Source organism: Lonchura striata, chromosome 3 (assembly GCF_050655825.1).
Source record: "Lonchura striata isolate lonStrDom1 chromosome 3, ASM5065582v1, whole genome shotgun sequence".
In the NCBI taxonomy this organism is placed as follows: domain Eukaryota; kingdom Metazoa; phylum Chordata; class Aves; order Passeriformes; family Estrildidae; genus Lonchura; species Lonchura striata.
In genome coordinates, this window is record NC_140705.1 from 55,395,618 (window position 1) to 55,411,183 (window position 15,566).

General features: G+C 37.3%; 1 protein-coding gene across 28 annotated transcripts in view; it reads left to right on the forward strand.

Moving 5' to 3' along the window:
• EYA4 (EYA transcriptional coactivator and phosphatase 4) overlaps positions 1-15,566 on the forward strand; it is a 143,036-nt gene that overhangs the window by 106,185 nt on the left and 21,285 nt on the right. For 27 of the 28 annotated variants that reach the window (XM_085575195.1, XM_085575194.1, XM_085575206.1 and 24 more), the window contains 7 exons: positions 321-387; positions 2,354-2,496; positions 2,636-2,779; positions 3,649-3,728; positions 4,121-4,301; positions 9,780-9,916; positions 11,267-11,350. In XM_085575195.1, the coding sequence (XP_085431321.1) occupies positions 321-387; positions 2,354-2,496; positions 2,636-2,779; positions 3,649-3,728; positions 4,121-4,301; positions 9,780-9,916; positions 11,267-11,350 (836 nt within the window). The remainder of the gene's footprint in view (positions 1-320; positions 388-2,353; positions 2,497-2,635; positions 2,780-3,648; positions 3,729-4,120; positions 4,302-9,779; positions 9,917-11,266; positions 11,351-15,566) is intronic. The other variant, XM_085575205.1, reaches the window with a different exon arrangement.

Below are 15,566 nucleotides of genomic sequence, written 5' to 3' on the forward strand. Positions count from 1 at the left end.
ATTTGAAAGATCAACAGTTTGTGTGGATCACAGGTGATGTATGAAATACATGCCTCTGCAATATACACAGAAATGTGTTAGTCAAGTTGAGAAAGCATGACAGACCCATGCTAGCTAAAGAGTTCTGCGCACCAGTGAAATATTTGGAAGTTTGTAAATTATTTTTTTAAGATGTTGTGATTCTGGTGGCATCTGCTTCCTTGAAAAGCTGTCCATTTCAATAGGCTTCTCTGTTAATGTTGCTGCTTTAATTCACACTGTGTAGCTGTGTAGGTCTCATGGTGTTTCTAACTGCTGTACTCTTGTTTTCTGTTTTGCAGTAATAACAAGTAGTGGCTACAGTCCCAGATCAGCGCACCAGTACTCTCCACAGATATATCCCTCCAAGTTAGTGTCTGCACCTCTTCTAGTCTTTCATAGACCTTGGCTGTGGGCAGTTTTGTGGTTTGTTGCAAACAAGTGTTCAGCAGGAGAAACAGAGAAAAAGGAAAATTCTTAAGCCACGGTACTGGCTCCGGTACTGGCTCCCTCTCCAACTTTTTTTTCCTCGTTTGTCTACAGAGTAAGATCCTGCTTTGTGCAGTATTGATGCACAAGAAACACCCTTGAATATCAGCACACAACAGAAGTAAAATAATCAGACTATTGCATTCTCAGGCATCAGCATATTAACAGCATGTACAGGGAATCTATACAGATATATTTTGGAGAAGTCAGTTTATATATAGAAATCACAATTGCATGCACAAGTTGCATACTGGGGAGTAACCCTGTCCCTGACCCTTCCAAGGCCAGCATTGCCAAACGCTTCCAAACATTCCACAATCATGAGCCACCCTTTCCTTTTCCCTCTCCGATATTATAAGATCTAAAAATCAAATAAATTGGATTAGCTTTTAATCTTATTATTTTTAAGCCAACGGATGTTTTAGAAATAGAAAAATTTCTATGCGCGTTTTTTTTTTTTTTGTTGTTTTTTTGGTTTTTTTTTGGTTTTTTTTTTTTTTTTTGGTGAGGGGAAATTGACTCTTGGGCAATCACATAATCCAGGAGTGGGAACTTTAAGAAGAAACACCAAAGATGTATGCAACTGCTGCAGTTGGCAGTATATTAATTTGCTTGTCCTGTGGTCAGTGTTGTGCACAAAGGTTCTTGATTCCAGTATGCCATCTGTTTGTTTCCATTGATTTGATACAGCTATCAGTGTGACTTTGGTACAGAGAAAACATTGAATCTAAAGATTCAAGAGCCTATTAGGCTCTTTCAAGTATTTTTAACAAATTTGCAATATTATGATTGTAGCCAAAATTTATTAATACAGAAAGTAGGTGCCTGAAGTAAGAGCCATCGTTCTACTTTGAACAGGTTTTGGCAAACTATATTAGGTATTTTTGGCCAAATACATTACAAGGTTTAATAGAATTTTCAATCTACTGTTACAATTTTTTGGCATCTAAATTAATGAGTAATCCTTTTCTGATAGTAAATGCTGCCAACTGTACTGAATTAATTAGAAAGAAAAAAATTTAAGAATTGGAATCTGAAATTTAGTCATGGCTTTTAATGGCTAGGTTTCAGTTAGCGTAATTCTGCAGAATGTGTTTATTCAACTCCTGGTCCATAAAGGCTTATTTGACTTACAAAACAATCCAAGAAAAATGTTTCTCTGTATATTTTTTCAACTCTGGAGGGCAAAAATTTTAAACTTGATTTTATTCAATCTCTATATAAAACCTCAGTGTTAATAAATAAAAGGCCATTTTTATTTCCATTCTATTTTCCTAGCCCATATTTTCCGAATATTTAAAGCCCATCTGGTTACCACAGTATTGATGTCGGTATTTTTTATGCTGCTCTCAATGGGTAAGATCCATCTCCCATTGAACCTAGAGGCTACATGTCTGTTGAAGCAGATCCTACACAGATGACATAATGTACTAGTTTCAACATTCACCTCTGTGTTTCCTCTACTCTTCTAGTCCAAGTTTCCCTCCACTGGATTAAAAAAAGTGGGGGCTTTTCTCATTGAAGTGTTCTGATCTCAGCTGAAAGATATTAAATCTGTGTAAAGACATGCAGAAGCAGCACAGCCCACCCAAAGGTGGACACAGTAGCTTAAGAATTGAATTGTAGTGATGGGACAGCATAAAATATTCACCGTGCCGTGGGGAATGTGGGACAGAGTGTCTTTCAGTTTATTTCAGTGGGGGATGGAATAAATCCCAGAAGAGGAGCAGTTGGCAGTATAATGAACTGCCTTTGGACATCTTTAAACCTTTTTCTTTACTTTATTGCTTGAATCAACATACAAAGTATTTGTTGCCACAGTAATGCTATTTTTCCTGATATTTAGGCCCTATCCGCACATTCTTTCTACACCAGCAGCTCAAACAATGTCTGCCTATGCCGGACAAACGCAGTATTCAGGAATGCAGCAACCAGCGGTCTACACAGCCTACTCACAGACAGGACAGCCCTACAGCTTACCCACTTACGGTATTTCACCCCTTATTACTCCACTTTACCTACAACTGAAAGCAATGCCGACTGGAATGTCTTTTTGCTTTCTCTTTTTGTTTTCCCAACTGTAACAAAATATTTTAAAGAATCAGTTGAAAATTAATTTCTTATACAGATTTGGGTGTAATGTTGCCAGGCATCAAGACGGAAAGTGGGCTCTCGCAGACCCAATCTCCTCTGCAGAGCGGGTGCCTCAGTTACAGCCCAGGGTTTTCCACCCCACAGCCAGGCCAAACACCCTACTCCTACCAGATGCCAGGTGAGTAAAATTTAAAGCGAAGTATTTCTTCCCAGTGTTAATAGACATATGTGTATTAATTTTGATCATCTGTTACTTCAGATCTCAGCATGGAATGCAGTCCCTGCTTCAGCCTTCTTTTGGATTTTTTAGTGAAGTGAGATCCACTAATATTTTTTAGTGGCAGGACTGGAAACACTTGTGATATTAACTAATATATGCAAGTCTCTTTTCCTTTTTTTTTATGTTCCTGAGTATGACATAATTTGATACTTGTTTCTCCTTGGATTAACATACTTTTTTAGAATTTTTCCTTAATTAATATTTATTCTTTAATTTACTATTCAGTTAATAATTCAATTATTACCCTCTGGTCATTGATGATCTATTTTATTTGGATAATTTTTAAGCCTCTTATACAATGGTTAATCTTCTGCATATTACAAATTACAATATGAATAATCTGATTTATGTTGAAAACAAGGACATGTCTCATTAGAGATTGATTAAAAAAACCTGGATATAGTCTTTTTAAAAGGTTTTTGTTTTGCAAACATAACAATAAAGTATTAGAAATTAAGAAAAAAACAAGAACAGTGTTTGAGGAGAGGTGAGAATGCAATAAACTGAAATGCTTTCTAAATTGGTGAGATGACTTACTGCTGATCTCTTCCTTGCATGGTGTGGAGAGGAATGTATGCCTGTATGTGTGGAAATAGTATTTCATTTATTTTGAAGTTTTGTTACAATGTTTTATACTTCTAATGGAAAAGTGTTTTGGTTTTTTTTTTGTTCTTATTCATCTACATCTTAAGATGGAATATTCTAATTAGAATTTTATTTTGATTCACTAACAAGTTCTCACAGTTAATTGTATTTCTTAATTTTAGGTTCTAGTTTCACACCATCGTCCACTATTTATTCAAACAATTCTGTTTCAAATTCTACAAACTTCAGTAGTTCACAACAGGTATGAATATTGCCATTTTTATTTGCCAGTTACAAAAGGACTTGTATAACTCCAGAGATAGGATGTTATTTAAATTTAGATCTGTTATGCTGAATGAGATGCACTGTGGTTTAATGCTACTTTCTGTGGAAAATGATCAAAATCTTACTGGAAGCCTAGTTTTTTTTAACACTTAAATATTTCAGCAGCTTCCCTGTAGTCTTTTAGTAAATATCTTTAAATTAAAAAAACCTAAATATTCTTAAACTTAAAAAAAAAGCTAAACCAAGTCTTCAAAACACTAGCAAAAGTCATATGACTGTACATTCTGATAGGAGTACACTCTATCTAATAGGAAAATATTCACTTATTATTGTACTTAATTGAGTTCTCTGCTGCATCTGCTGTTTCAGGATTATTCGTCATACACAGCTTTTGGCCAAAATCAGTATGCACAGTATTACTCAGCATCAACATATGGTGCATATATGACCTCAAACAACACGGCTGATGGCACTTCATCATCATCAACCTACCAATTACAGGACTCTCTCCCTGGCTTGACTAGTCAACCAGGTACAGATCTACATTCAGGTGAAAACAATTTTTGTATTTTATTCACTGTTTTTATAAGGAAAAGATTTTCATATTCAGCTTGCATGGATATTGATATTTTACATTTGTGTCTTTCAGAAAACTTTATCATGTAAACCACCCAAAATAAGCTTTTTTATTTTAGTTAGAAAACTTGTCCAGTTTGTTTGCTAATTAAAGAAAGCTTTTTGCAGACTCAAATGGTTGTCTGTGTCACTGGCAGTGGAACAGAGTTGTTTCCACCTACACATTCTGAAGTATTGCTGTGAAAAATTTAAAACAAGATACCAGTTTTCATTTAATTATGCCTTAGCCATGCTTGCAAGAGCACATGGGCTTTATTCAAATGTGTACAAGCCACACTTGCTAATTCACTAATTTAAGTAACAAGAAGTAGAGAAATTAGTTATTAGCACCACAAAGAAAAATTGTATTGAAGTAGTTGAATTTGCATGAGGAGCATTATCAGGAGACATGAGGAGGCTCCCTTTGCCTGCCCAGCCCTGCCCTCTTGTGCACAGCCACCACAGCACAGCAGCCTGCTACTTGTATTCCTAGGGCATCTCTGGAGGGTAGTGGCAGTTTTTAATTTTTCTTCAGCATTCTTAGAGTAGGCTCTTTCAAGGGCACCAGCTTCACTCATCCAGCGTGAGCAGTGTCTGCCATTTTTAAAAAGACTAACAAACTGGCTTTTGGATTAGATTCTGAATAGGATAGGAATTTATGCTTTAGTCACAAAATCACCTTATTGCATAGATCTTCCTAAAAACTGCACCATCTTATTGAAAAATACAGCAGAAGGCCTAATGTATTATTGTAATGAATTTGTACAAAGGAAAGGTAATGCTGTGTAGAATGGTATAAGCAAGGACTCACACATAATATAAACTGCTTAAATTTGCTAAAAATACGGGAATTTTAACTAAATTAGTTGAAGTTTTTCCTACCCAGATGCTTTCCTCAGGCTGATTTTTAAAATGCAACAGTGCATGTGTTTGTGGGTGTATGTTTGAGATAGGGTATTGATATGGATATGGATATGGATAGGGATATGAGTATGGAAGAGTGACGGGGAAATACATATTCCCTTGATTTTTGATGAAAAGTGCAATGTTATTCAGTAGTCTCAGAATGCAAATGTAGGAAGAACCTAAAGGTAACGTGAAATCAAGTGAAATTTCAACAGGTGGAGGATAGCTATAACAGACACAGATCATATATAAAGAATTTTTAAAAGAGTATGGAGTGTACTCACAAGTGACGTGTTTTGATAACTGTTTATGTCCTGTGTGCTTTCACTTGCTGCTTTGTTATTCCTTCATATTCTTATTTGAGAAAATCAGTTTCCCATGTTGTTTTTCCCCTAGGTATCTGTTTCCTAGAAATGCTGTCTAAATGTGCCATGTATTTTTACAAATACCATTAGTATTGAATAGAATTGGAAAAAAAAAAGGAATCTTAAACAGCTTGAACATGTTGAAAAAATATTCACAGGCTTCACATCTGTGAAACAGTAAAGGTTTTTCTTGGTTGTGGATTGTTTGAGCATATGAGCTTGTTCTCTTGTTAAGAGGGTTGGGTATCTGAGTTTAACAAATCCGCCCCCATCTGCTCCATATTTCTGTGAAGGGTTGCAGTGGTCATGCAGCCCTCTGCTGAGAGTGAAACACCCACTTTGTGAATGCATGACATGCCTGTGCCCTTCTGTGTCACAGTAAAAATAAATTTCCATTGGTGAGGGGCAGTGTCTTGGAGATAATTTCAGATATCATAGATCATACTGCAGTCCTTTAGCACTCACTGTGTTCATTTGCTGTCAAACAAGTCCTTAAGACTTACTCCGACAAAACCTGAGACTAAACACTGCAAAGCACTTCATTCTTCTGGCATCTTTACTAGCTGTTAATTCAAATATCTAATCAAAGCCTCTAGTGCCATCTGCACATACAGGATTTCTCATTTGCATAATAAAGCCCCATCAGTTCAAGAGTTAATACCAGCTACAATTTTATTTATTGACTATGTAAAGAAAATGAGATGAAAATTGAAATAGACTTTGCTCTTTCTGCTATTCATGACAAGCAATAGCACACTATAAGTCAGAAAAAAAAAAAACAGGCTTGTAATGTTGAAGCTGTCTTCTGGCTGCTCTGTCTAGTAAGGATATGTAACAAAAGTCAATCCATAAGGAAAGTATGAAGGGGCTCAGAAATTCATCCATTTCACATCTGTATAATGTTCATCTCCTTAAAACAGGGACTTCTCTTCCAAGCTTGCATTGAGCTTGCCTTATATAAAGATTTTTCAAAATGCACTCATTACAATGGAGTATTTGTGAGATAAATAGGTGTCTTCTAGGGCACTTCATCTCAAACAGGGATAGTGCAGATAGACTGGGAAGTAAGGTATTCACATTGAGTATATTTGATGAGTACATGAGTACTGGGGCAAATAAAATTCTAGCAGAGGATGTAGGCCTGGATAAAAGCTTCCTGTGAACGCACCTTGCTATCATATATCCAGGGTTAGGGGAGGCAAATCACCATAGGATATTAGCTCCCATGCCATTACTGGGATGCAGCAAAGCTTAATTTGGTACCTACAATGAAGTCACCCTTTGCAGCTTCTCTGGGAGATGGCATTAGGTTTGTATTCAGACTGCACACATTCTTTTTTTCCTTCTTAAGTCATAGAACTGTGTTTTAACAAGGAGGAGGGGATGTTCACCTCATCAAACCAGAGGTGGAAAGCAATGTTCTGGATATGAAAGACCACCACCATTTGTAATGTGGTGCCATAATTCCCTGTGTAACTTGGTGCTGTAATTCCCTGTCCTCTAGCTGGGGTTGCTGCAAGGTCTCCACAGCAAGAAAACTTTATATTGGAGAAGTGTATGAGTATGTGTAAGAATATGTGTGATAAAGATGTCATTCCATATTCTAGTTTTAACATCTTCCTCCTGTTTTCTTGGATCACTGGCACTGCTCACAGTCCCAGTGGGAAGAGGCTGTGAGGTGTATTTATTAGGCATGTGTTGAATATTGAAAAAGCTAAAAAATTTCAAACATTATAATAAAAATTTCTGTTTAATATGAACTGCAGTAGGAGCTCTTCATGATGGTAATGTTTTCAGTATTCTTTGGTACTAGAATTTCTCATATGCTTTTATGTTACAGGGCTGAATTTTTAGTAAGTTTTCATTTTGTCAGCATTGACCTAATTTCTAAAGCAAACAGAGGATAAGAAAAGAGCAGTTTCTCTTTTAGACTTTTGTAGCAAATCAAGCAATTAAACCTACAGTTGTTTAAAAAACAAGCACCACTGACTTCTGCAGTTCTAAAATAGATGCATACCTTGCATTCAAGTAAGAGACAGCTGCTCATTCTGATTTAGAGATTAGTGTAATGAAATAAAGTTGGCTTTAAATATCTAGATTTTACAAGGAGCAGTGATTAGTTACAGTACTGATAAATAGATAATTATGCATTCATTGACCCAAGCAGAAGCCTGGAACAACTGGTAATGGCTAATGCTAAATGAAAATTGGATTTATTTACTTCAGTTGTTGGGTAATTTCAGAGATTTAGAAGAGGAGTTTTTTTAATATTTTGTTTTTGGTAGATTAGAATAAACACAGTCATTGAGAACAGATGTTTTAATACATTACTGTGGAAATGAGTCTTGATTTTGTTGTAATGTGTTGAAGTGTTATAAATAAGAAGACTTTTGTGGTAAGAATGTAAGCATTCATCTTCATTTTCTTAGTTTTTGCTTCTTCTTTCTAGGGATTTGGTTTTGTACAATTTTTCCACTTGATCAGAAAAATCTAGGAAAGTATTTTTGCACTGAGCTCTTGCACACTCAGAACTTATTTTAAAGCCATTGTAGGTTTTTGCTGCACAGGAATTCTGATCTGGATGCTTCTTGTACATTTGTAATTACCCAAGTACATTTTGCTGTTCTTATGGGGAAAGAGCCAAGATAATGTGATCCTTATTGATTGCTTCACTGCCTGCTGTGACCTTGCTGACATCAACACCAGGCTGGGAATAGAAATGAGTAGTCAACAAGAACTGTCTACTCTCCCCATTCTTTAGGGATTTCTGCCTGTGTGTCTTGTCCTTTATCTGCATATCTCTCTGAAAAGTCACTTAGCCTCTTTTACTACATGCTCAGCCCCCTTAACCACTGTGGTGACCCTCACCTGGACTAACTCCAGTTTGACAATATCTCTCTTCTAATTGGGGACCCAAAACTGCACATTTTTTTCAGATGTGGTCTTGCAAGTTCAGAAGAGAGAAGAAAAATCAGTCTCCTTTATCTGCTGGACACTCCATGATGCTCTTTAGTAAAAATGAAAAAAGAAGAATTCAGATTCCAATTCAAAATCTGATGCATCATAGATGATTTTTGGGAAATGTTTGTACCAAGTGTTAATTTATTCTGCATATTTGCCTTCATGAGCACTTTTAACAAATATTACCTGTGGCCCAGTAATGCTCAGTTACAGACAGCTCAAGGACTCTCTTGAATCAAAATCTGTAGTAGATATCAAATCAAAGCTGTACCCTCTCCTCCTTTACTGGAGAAAAGTCAAATCATTATTAATAGGATAAATTAAGAAGGAGGGGGTTTTGTCATTTTTTGTCACTCAGGAACCTAGCCAAACTGCATTTAATGCTAGAAGTTTTGAAAGCTGAAGATGCTAAGCCTCATTAAAAGAGTAAGTCAGGGATGTGTGTCTTGAGTGTGGTTAAGAGCAGCTATGCCGTACCAGATCAAAGGCCCTTCCAGCAGTTCTCTGTGACAGCCCACAATGCCTCATACTTAGAGAAAGACAATCAGAACACAGCAAGCACACTCGTCCTCTTTCAGGTACTAACTGGAATATTGCATTTAATATTATGACTTTCCTCTGACAAGTTATTGGCTGAGGTATGGTGAAGGAAAAAAGTTAACTGGACTGAAGAGCAGGTGACATGGGAGGAGGACATGAAACTGGAAGCTGCCTGGCTGTTCTGGATCATGGATGAGTGGCAAAGTGTGTTTTGGTAAAAGTAAAGCAGAACTTGGAAATAAGTCTAGCTGAACTGAAAACATGGGAAATTAACTACTTTAATTAAAAAGCACTTCATGTTTTGAGAAATCATTAGTATGACTTCTAAAATACCCCTGTCTTTCATATATTGGTATTTTGCCTGGGCTCATGTGTGTTTGTGCATCTGCAGATGTATGTGTAATTTTAATTTTTACCTTATTCTGCTATGGTTTATAGTGTTTTATTGGTAAAGCCAAAAGTGTGTGTGGCAGCTGCTGATCCATCTACATAAGATAAGCCACATTATCACTCATTTTGTACAACATTTTTACATGTCTTTTGTCTCTCCGTTTGCATACAGACATGTTGAACTTTGAGGTAAAAAAGTTGATTATTTAACAATCCAGTGCTAATTTTTACATGAATGGTTGCCTCTACAGGGGAGTTTGACACAGTGCAGAGCCCCTCCACGCCAATCAAAGATCTTGATGAGAGAACATGTAGGAGTTCTGGGTCAAAGTCTCGGGGTAGAGGGCGGAAGAATAATCCATCACCCCCTCCAGACAGTGACTTGGAGGTATGTCTGTGGTAATTGATGAATGTTAATGTGGAAGTTTCTTCTGATGAAGTGTAAATTCTGAATACTGCAGCTGTGAAAATAGCTTAAAGCATTTTAAAAGACATTATGGACTCAGTCTTACTAACTGAATGTAACAGAGAGTAGTAGCTGTTTTAATCCACATGCACAGTGAGATTTCACTGTTCTGCATTACGTGTCTGTCAGTTTCTTGTGCAATAGAACCACAAGCCTACTCAAAGTGTCACGTTTTCTTTTAGGTTTTGAAATAGTAAATCTCAAATATATCACTCAGATTAATTGCATGTACTTATGGATGCAATGTAAATATAAAGGGTCATCTGACCATAGACTTTTAAATATTTAGGCACCAGTTTTTGTAATTTTGTGTTTGTAATTTAGATCAGGAGATCTCAGTGAGGCAGCTTACCTCAGTGAAGTTATGGCTGTGCCTTGCAGTGGCAGGAGCAGCAGGAGGAAGCAGAGTGCCTGTGTGTGTGTGATGCTCCAGCTGTGGCACCAGGGACGTGCTGTGCTGCCTGCCAGTGCGTGTGTCCCCTGCTGCCACCAGAGCAGTGTGGCAAGCCAGCAGCTCTGGCCTGCCCCACTGCCCTGCCCTCATTGACCAGCCCTGGATACAGCACAAGACAAAATTGTTGCTGGGACTTGGCTGACCACATGACATCTCCTGGGGTAGCAGGGTGGGATGCAGGGCTAGGAACTGAGTATAAATGCCATTGCTTTTGTACAGAAACTTACTTTTTTTTTTTTTTTTTTTTTTTGCTTTTCAAATGATTTAATTTTTCCAGTGAAAAAGCTAACTTCTTACATTTCATGACTTGTTTTTGTTGGTTGGGCTTTTTTATTTATTATTTTTACCAGTGAGAATCAAAATGAGTGAAATTGAATGAATGAAACTGAGTTAAAATAATCTGGCTTATCCTACAATATTATTTAAATTCTATATGGCAATGGCATATAGCACTTTTACCCAAGATTTTAGTTATACAGTAGAAATAAAAAGAATCAGTAAGACTTGCAGAGAAGTATCTTAAAATACTGTTTATCCTTAAGAATTATGTTTGACCCCAAATCACATTTCTGAAATCTCTATTACGGAGTTTTTGTGAAAGAAGAAATAAGAAATAGTTGAAGAGTTAAAATGTTACTGTCTTTTGACTTTTTACCATGCATGATACACTGTTATTGCTGATTCTCAGAGAAAATCTGCTCAGTTAATAAGTACTTGGTTAAACTTTGAGTCAGTTGACTTTTAGTCTCCTTGGGTGCTTTGGTGGTGGGGCTGTGGTGTTATTTGTTCAATAATATTTCCCTCTCTTCTGTTTTCAGCGTGTATTTGTTTGGGATTTGGATGAAACAATCATAGTTTTTCATTCACTGCTTACAGGATCATATGCACAGAAGTATGGCAAGGTATGTGAGTTGTGAATTTTGTGTCCATTCACTGCAGCTATCTGGCCTGACTGTGTACATGTTTTTCACCTCTGTGTTATTTATGGCCCTTATGGGTGAAGTTAAAGTGTACAGTAAACCCCATTTTCAGAGGGTTAATGTGAAGAAGTCAAGGAGAGAAATGAGACGCAGATCCTAAATACAATACATGAGGCAGGGCTGAAGCAGATGCTGCAAATAAGAGGAGAATTTACAGAGGAACAAGGATGAGGTTCCTGACATGCATTGGAAGAGACATTGCAGGGAGATAATAGATGAAGTGCACAAATGGAAAAAAACTGACAGTATCTGGAACAGTAGAGGAAGAAAGAAGAAATTGAGCTGGTGGGTGAATTTACCAGGAAATTTATGAATAGGATGAGTAAGAGTCTGACATATTTCAGTGCCAGCTGCAAATGTTGTTCTTTGACTCCCCACCTTTTTCATAGACTTTTTGGTTCCCTTAGCTGGTTCTGGGGTGAGTAATGCTGGGGAGTGAAACCCTCCCCCAAGTGGTTTTAAGCATCCTCTCCCCTCCAGTGAGTCCAAAAGGAGTTCAGGTCACAGAGCAGTGAAAGCAGGAAGAGTGAGGGAGGCAAAGAGAGGCACTGGCAGACTGCAGGAGCTCCGGAGCTGGTGCTGGCAGTCCAGGGAATGGCTGCTTGGACAAGGTGAGAAGGGTCTGGTGTGTAGCAACAGGAGCAGACTAGTGGGAGAGGTAGAGCTAAGGGCCTGGATAAAGCAAAAAATCAAAACAAATATGTGGAAGGGGTAAAATGGACAAAAAGGGGATGTCAGTATGTACATGTATTATCTTCTCTCTGCTGTCCTGTTCAAGTGAAATTAATGCAAAGGTATTTCCTTTTAAGAACAAAACCACGTCCATGTTGTCTTGAATAAGGGGCTTGTTTAGCATGTTTTCAGCATCTTTACTCCAGCCAGATTCAGATGCTTGAGAAAAGGATGTGAGAAACAGTACACTACAGCAATGTACCCCTCTCCTACCAATGGGTTAGAAATGTCCAAAGCCAGAACCTGTGTAACCAGAGAGGGAACAGTCTTCCATGCAATCAACCTTTTGTGGTGAATAAAAAAGAAAGCTAACAGGAAAAGTCACAGGTCAAGTGCAAAATCTGAATTTCTGGGATGCTAAGATAAGGATAGGTACTCATCTCTTGTAAAAAGCAGCCTTCCCTCTTTGCATTTCCCAGTGCCAGATCTGTGCATTTTTCAGTACTCTGTCCAAAAAATCCTCTTCTGCTGTTTTTCAGACATTGTAACAATAGTGATTTTGTCAGAACCATTTCCAACTAATAGTTATCAAAACAAGAGAGTAACCTAGCTGAACATGAACTTTTGAATCACTTTGAGAGTAGCCGATAGAATACCACAGGACTTGCTGAATTGTCACAGTGATAAAGTCATTCCTTTCAGTCTTTTTTGATTGTGCCCTTTGGATGTTTCCTAAATCAATTGTAACACAGTTTTAAAAATCAGAGCATATTTTATAGCTCACAAAACATCTGTCTATAACTTTGAAAACTGTCTTGGAAACAGCAACAGAAATGTAATTTCTCTTGGTAAATTAGTAATGGGATATTAACAGATAGTATTACTGACAGCAGATAAAGTCTTATCTAAACCAGAAGTGTCTCAAGGGCTAGTGAAATTAAAGTAGTTATACTGCTGAGATCAAAATCAGTAAACAAATGTCAAATGTCATGGATGACAATGAAATAAAAGGTGTGGAATTACAGAATTCTTAAGTAAAATCCTCTTTTTCTTTTTTCTCTCTCCCTTTTTCTTTTTTTTCCTGGTACTGATAGGTGGCATCCACACAAGTAGGGAAAGGTATTCATTTCCAGGCCCTATAAAATAAAAGAAGTAGAATTTTTCCTTCTTGCCGTGCCTGCCAGTGCCATATTTACATAGAGCTCGCGTGATGAGTTATTACCAGTGAAAGTCAAATATAAATAGTATTGACTGCAAGGAAGCTGGAGCAGTAGGAAAGGGAATACAGGAAGAGCTTATAGGCTTTAGCTTTTGCATGTCATTGTAGTGCTGCCCAAATTTAAGGTGGGATGTGTCTCAGCCTAAGTGCCTAAGAGGTTAGAAATGGGAGATGTGAAAGATCCCACAGCTAGACTTCACTAAGCTTTGGTACATGACATGTTTAGCACATATGGTCCTTATCTTTTCTGCATATGATTTCCATCTGTATACAAGGTCTTAATCCAGACTGAAGGTTGGATTGTTATGAGAATTGTATTGTTTTGAGAGTAAATGCTCCAAGAATTGTAGATTATCGGCAGGTCCTGTTATTGCATAGGTCTTTCAAACTTTTTGAGAGAACTGTTTGTCTTGGAAAGGTGGTATAAAATTGTTGCCTAACAATGAAAAAAGAAACAGGGTAGTGCAAAATAGTGGAGATAGTAAATTTTTTAACTGTGATAATTTGCTGTCTGATTTTAAAAAGTAAAAGCATCTAATGTCACACAGATACTCAGCTGTGAATTCCATGTTCTTCCACATATATTTCAGGAGTTTATTTTGTATAACATTGTCAAGGTACTCACAAAAGGCAACTTGTTATACCAAGTGTTCTCACTTCATACTCAGAAGTGAGATGCTGATTTTAGAGCTAGTGGGAATATACAAACAGGCAAGGCTATTCACCTTCAGTTCTTTCTCATGTACTCATTGACATAAAAACTTTCATTCCTTGTATTCACCAGCTTTTTCCTGTTTTTTTGAGTACCAGGTGTAAAAAAATCAGGAATTAGTCTTTTGATCTCTCTGTTCTGCTGCAGTTCAGTTGCACAGGGATGCAGTGGGAGGAGGTGCAGCATATTATGGCCTGGCATAGGGATCCACATGTGAGTGCAGAAGCACTCAAGAGCAACAGTTCTATCTGGAAATAAACACTTTCAAAAGATTTCTACAGTTTAAGAAGTGGTTGGAGCATAAGAGAAAAAGAAAAGTCAAACCAGCATCTCCTTAGGCAAGGAGGGCTTTCATTGGCAGAGATTATTTGGAAGGCCTGGATCCAGTAGGCAAGTTTCAGGTTGTGTATTTGTCAAGAGAACAGCAGATTTCTGACTTATGCCTAAGGATTTATGAAGCTGAGAATGGACACTTTCCTTGGTATATATTTGTTCAGCACTTTGCATGGAATGGTAATTATTTCATGTCAGAATTTTTAGGATAATTATTTGATGTCAAAATTTTATAATAACCATGCTTAAACAGAATTAATGATTTGCTGAAGTATGCAGCTGTAAGCATCTCATTAAAAATGGGGCAAATTGCTGCTGCTTGTCTAGATTATAGCTTTAAACCCAACTGAACTGGGAGACATTTGGCCAGAATTTGGCCAGTGTATCACTTCTGCATTTAAAATATAAAGCTTTCCCAGGAGAATATTCCATGCCTTGCTGTTGTCTACCTGTGGCTGTTTCTCTCTGGCCTTTGGTGTTTTGGTATTATTATACTGGGCTAACACAGAAAGAGAATAAAAATTATACTACACCTGTGTTAGGTTTCACGAAAGCTGTGCTGCCTTCCAGCAGTAAGATCACCTCTCACTTTTCTCCTCATTTGCTCATCTGCTTTGTACTTCATGAAATCAGTACACTTCTATTTTTAATTACTTACTGCAGTAGCAAATTGTGAACATTGGCACTGGAACTGTTATATTATGACTTGTGTGGATGATGATGGTTTTTGCAGCTGAGCACCAGTTGACAGATAAGGTTTTCTACAATGCTGAGCTCTTAAGAGAGCATTTGTTGATGTGACAGGACACAACAGATGACATCTGTTAGGAGATGTCATCATCTCTTGAAAGTTTATGAGGTACATTCTTATTCCCTGTGAACAGTGTGTATTCTTTGTTCCATTGCATTCCAGTTATTCTTGCTGGTTGAAGGATGATTAAGCTGGAGTTTTTCTAGCTCCAAGCGTTTATATTTTATTCATTTCTCCCAGGTCAATCCAGAGGGCAAGGATTCCCAGATAAATGCTGTGACTCAAAGTGCAACTCTTTAGAAGAAGAATAAAATTCCTTTGTGAGCTTAGAAGACGGAGACTGTGATTTCCAAGTGCAAAAATCAAAACAAATCCACACTTTTTGATCATATTTTGCCATTTTTTTATAACACTGGAAATGACAGAAAGTTGTAAGGGAAGCCTCATTAAA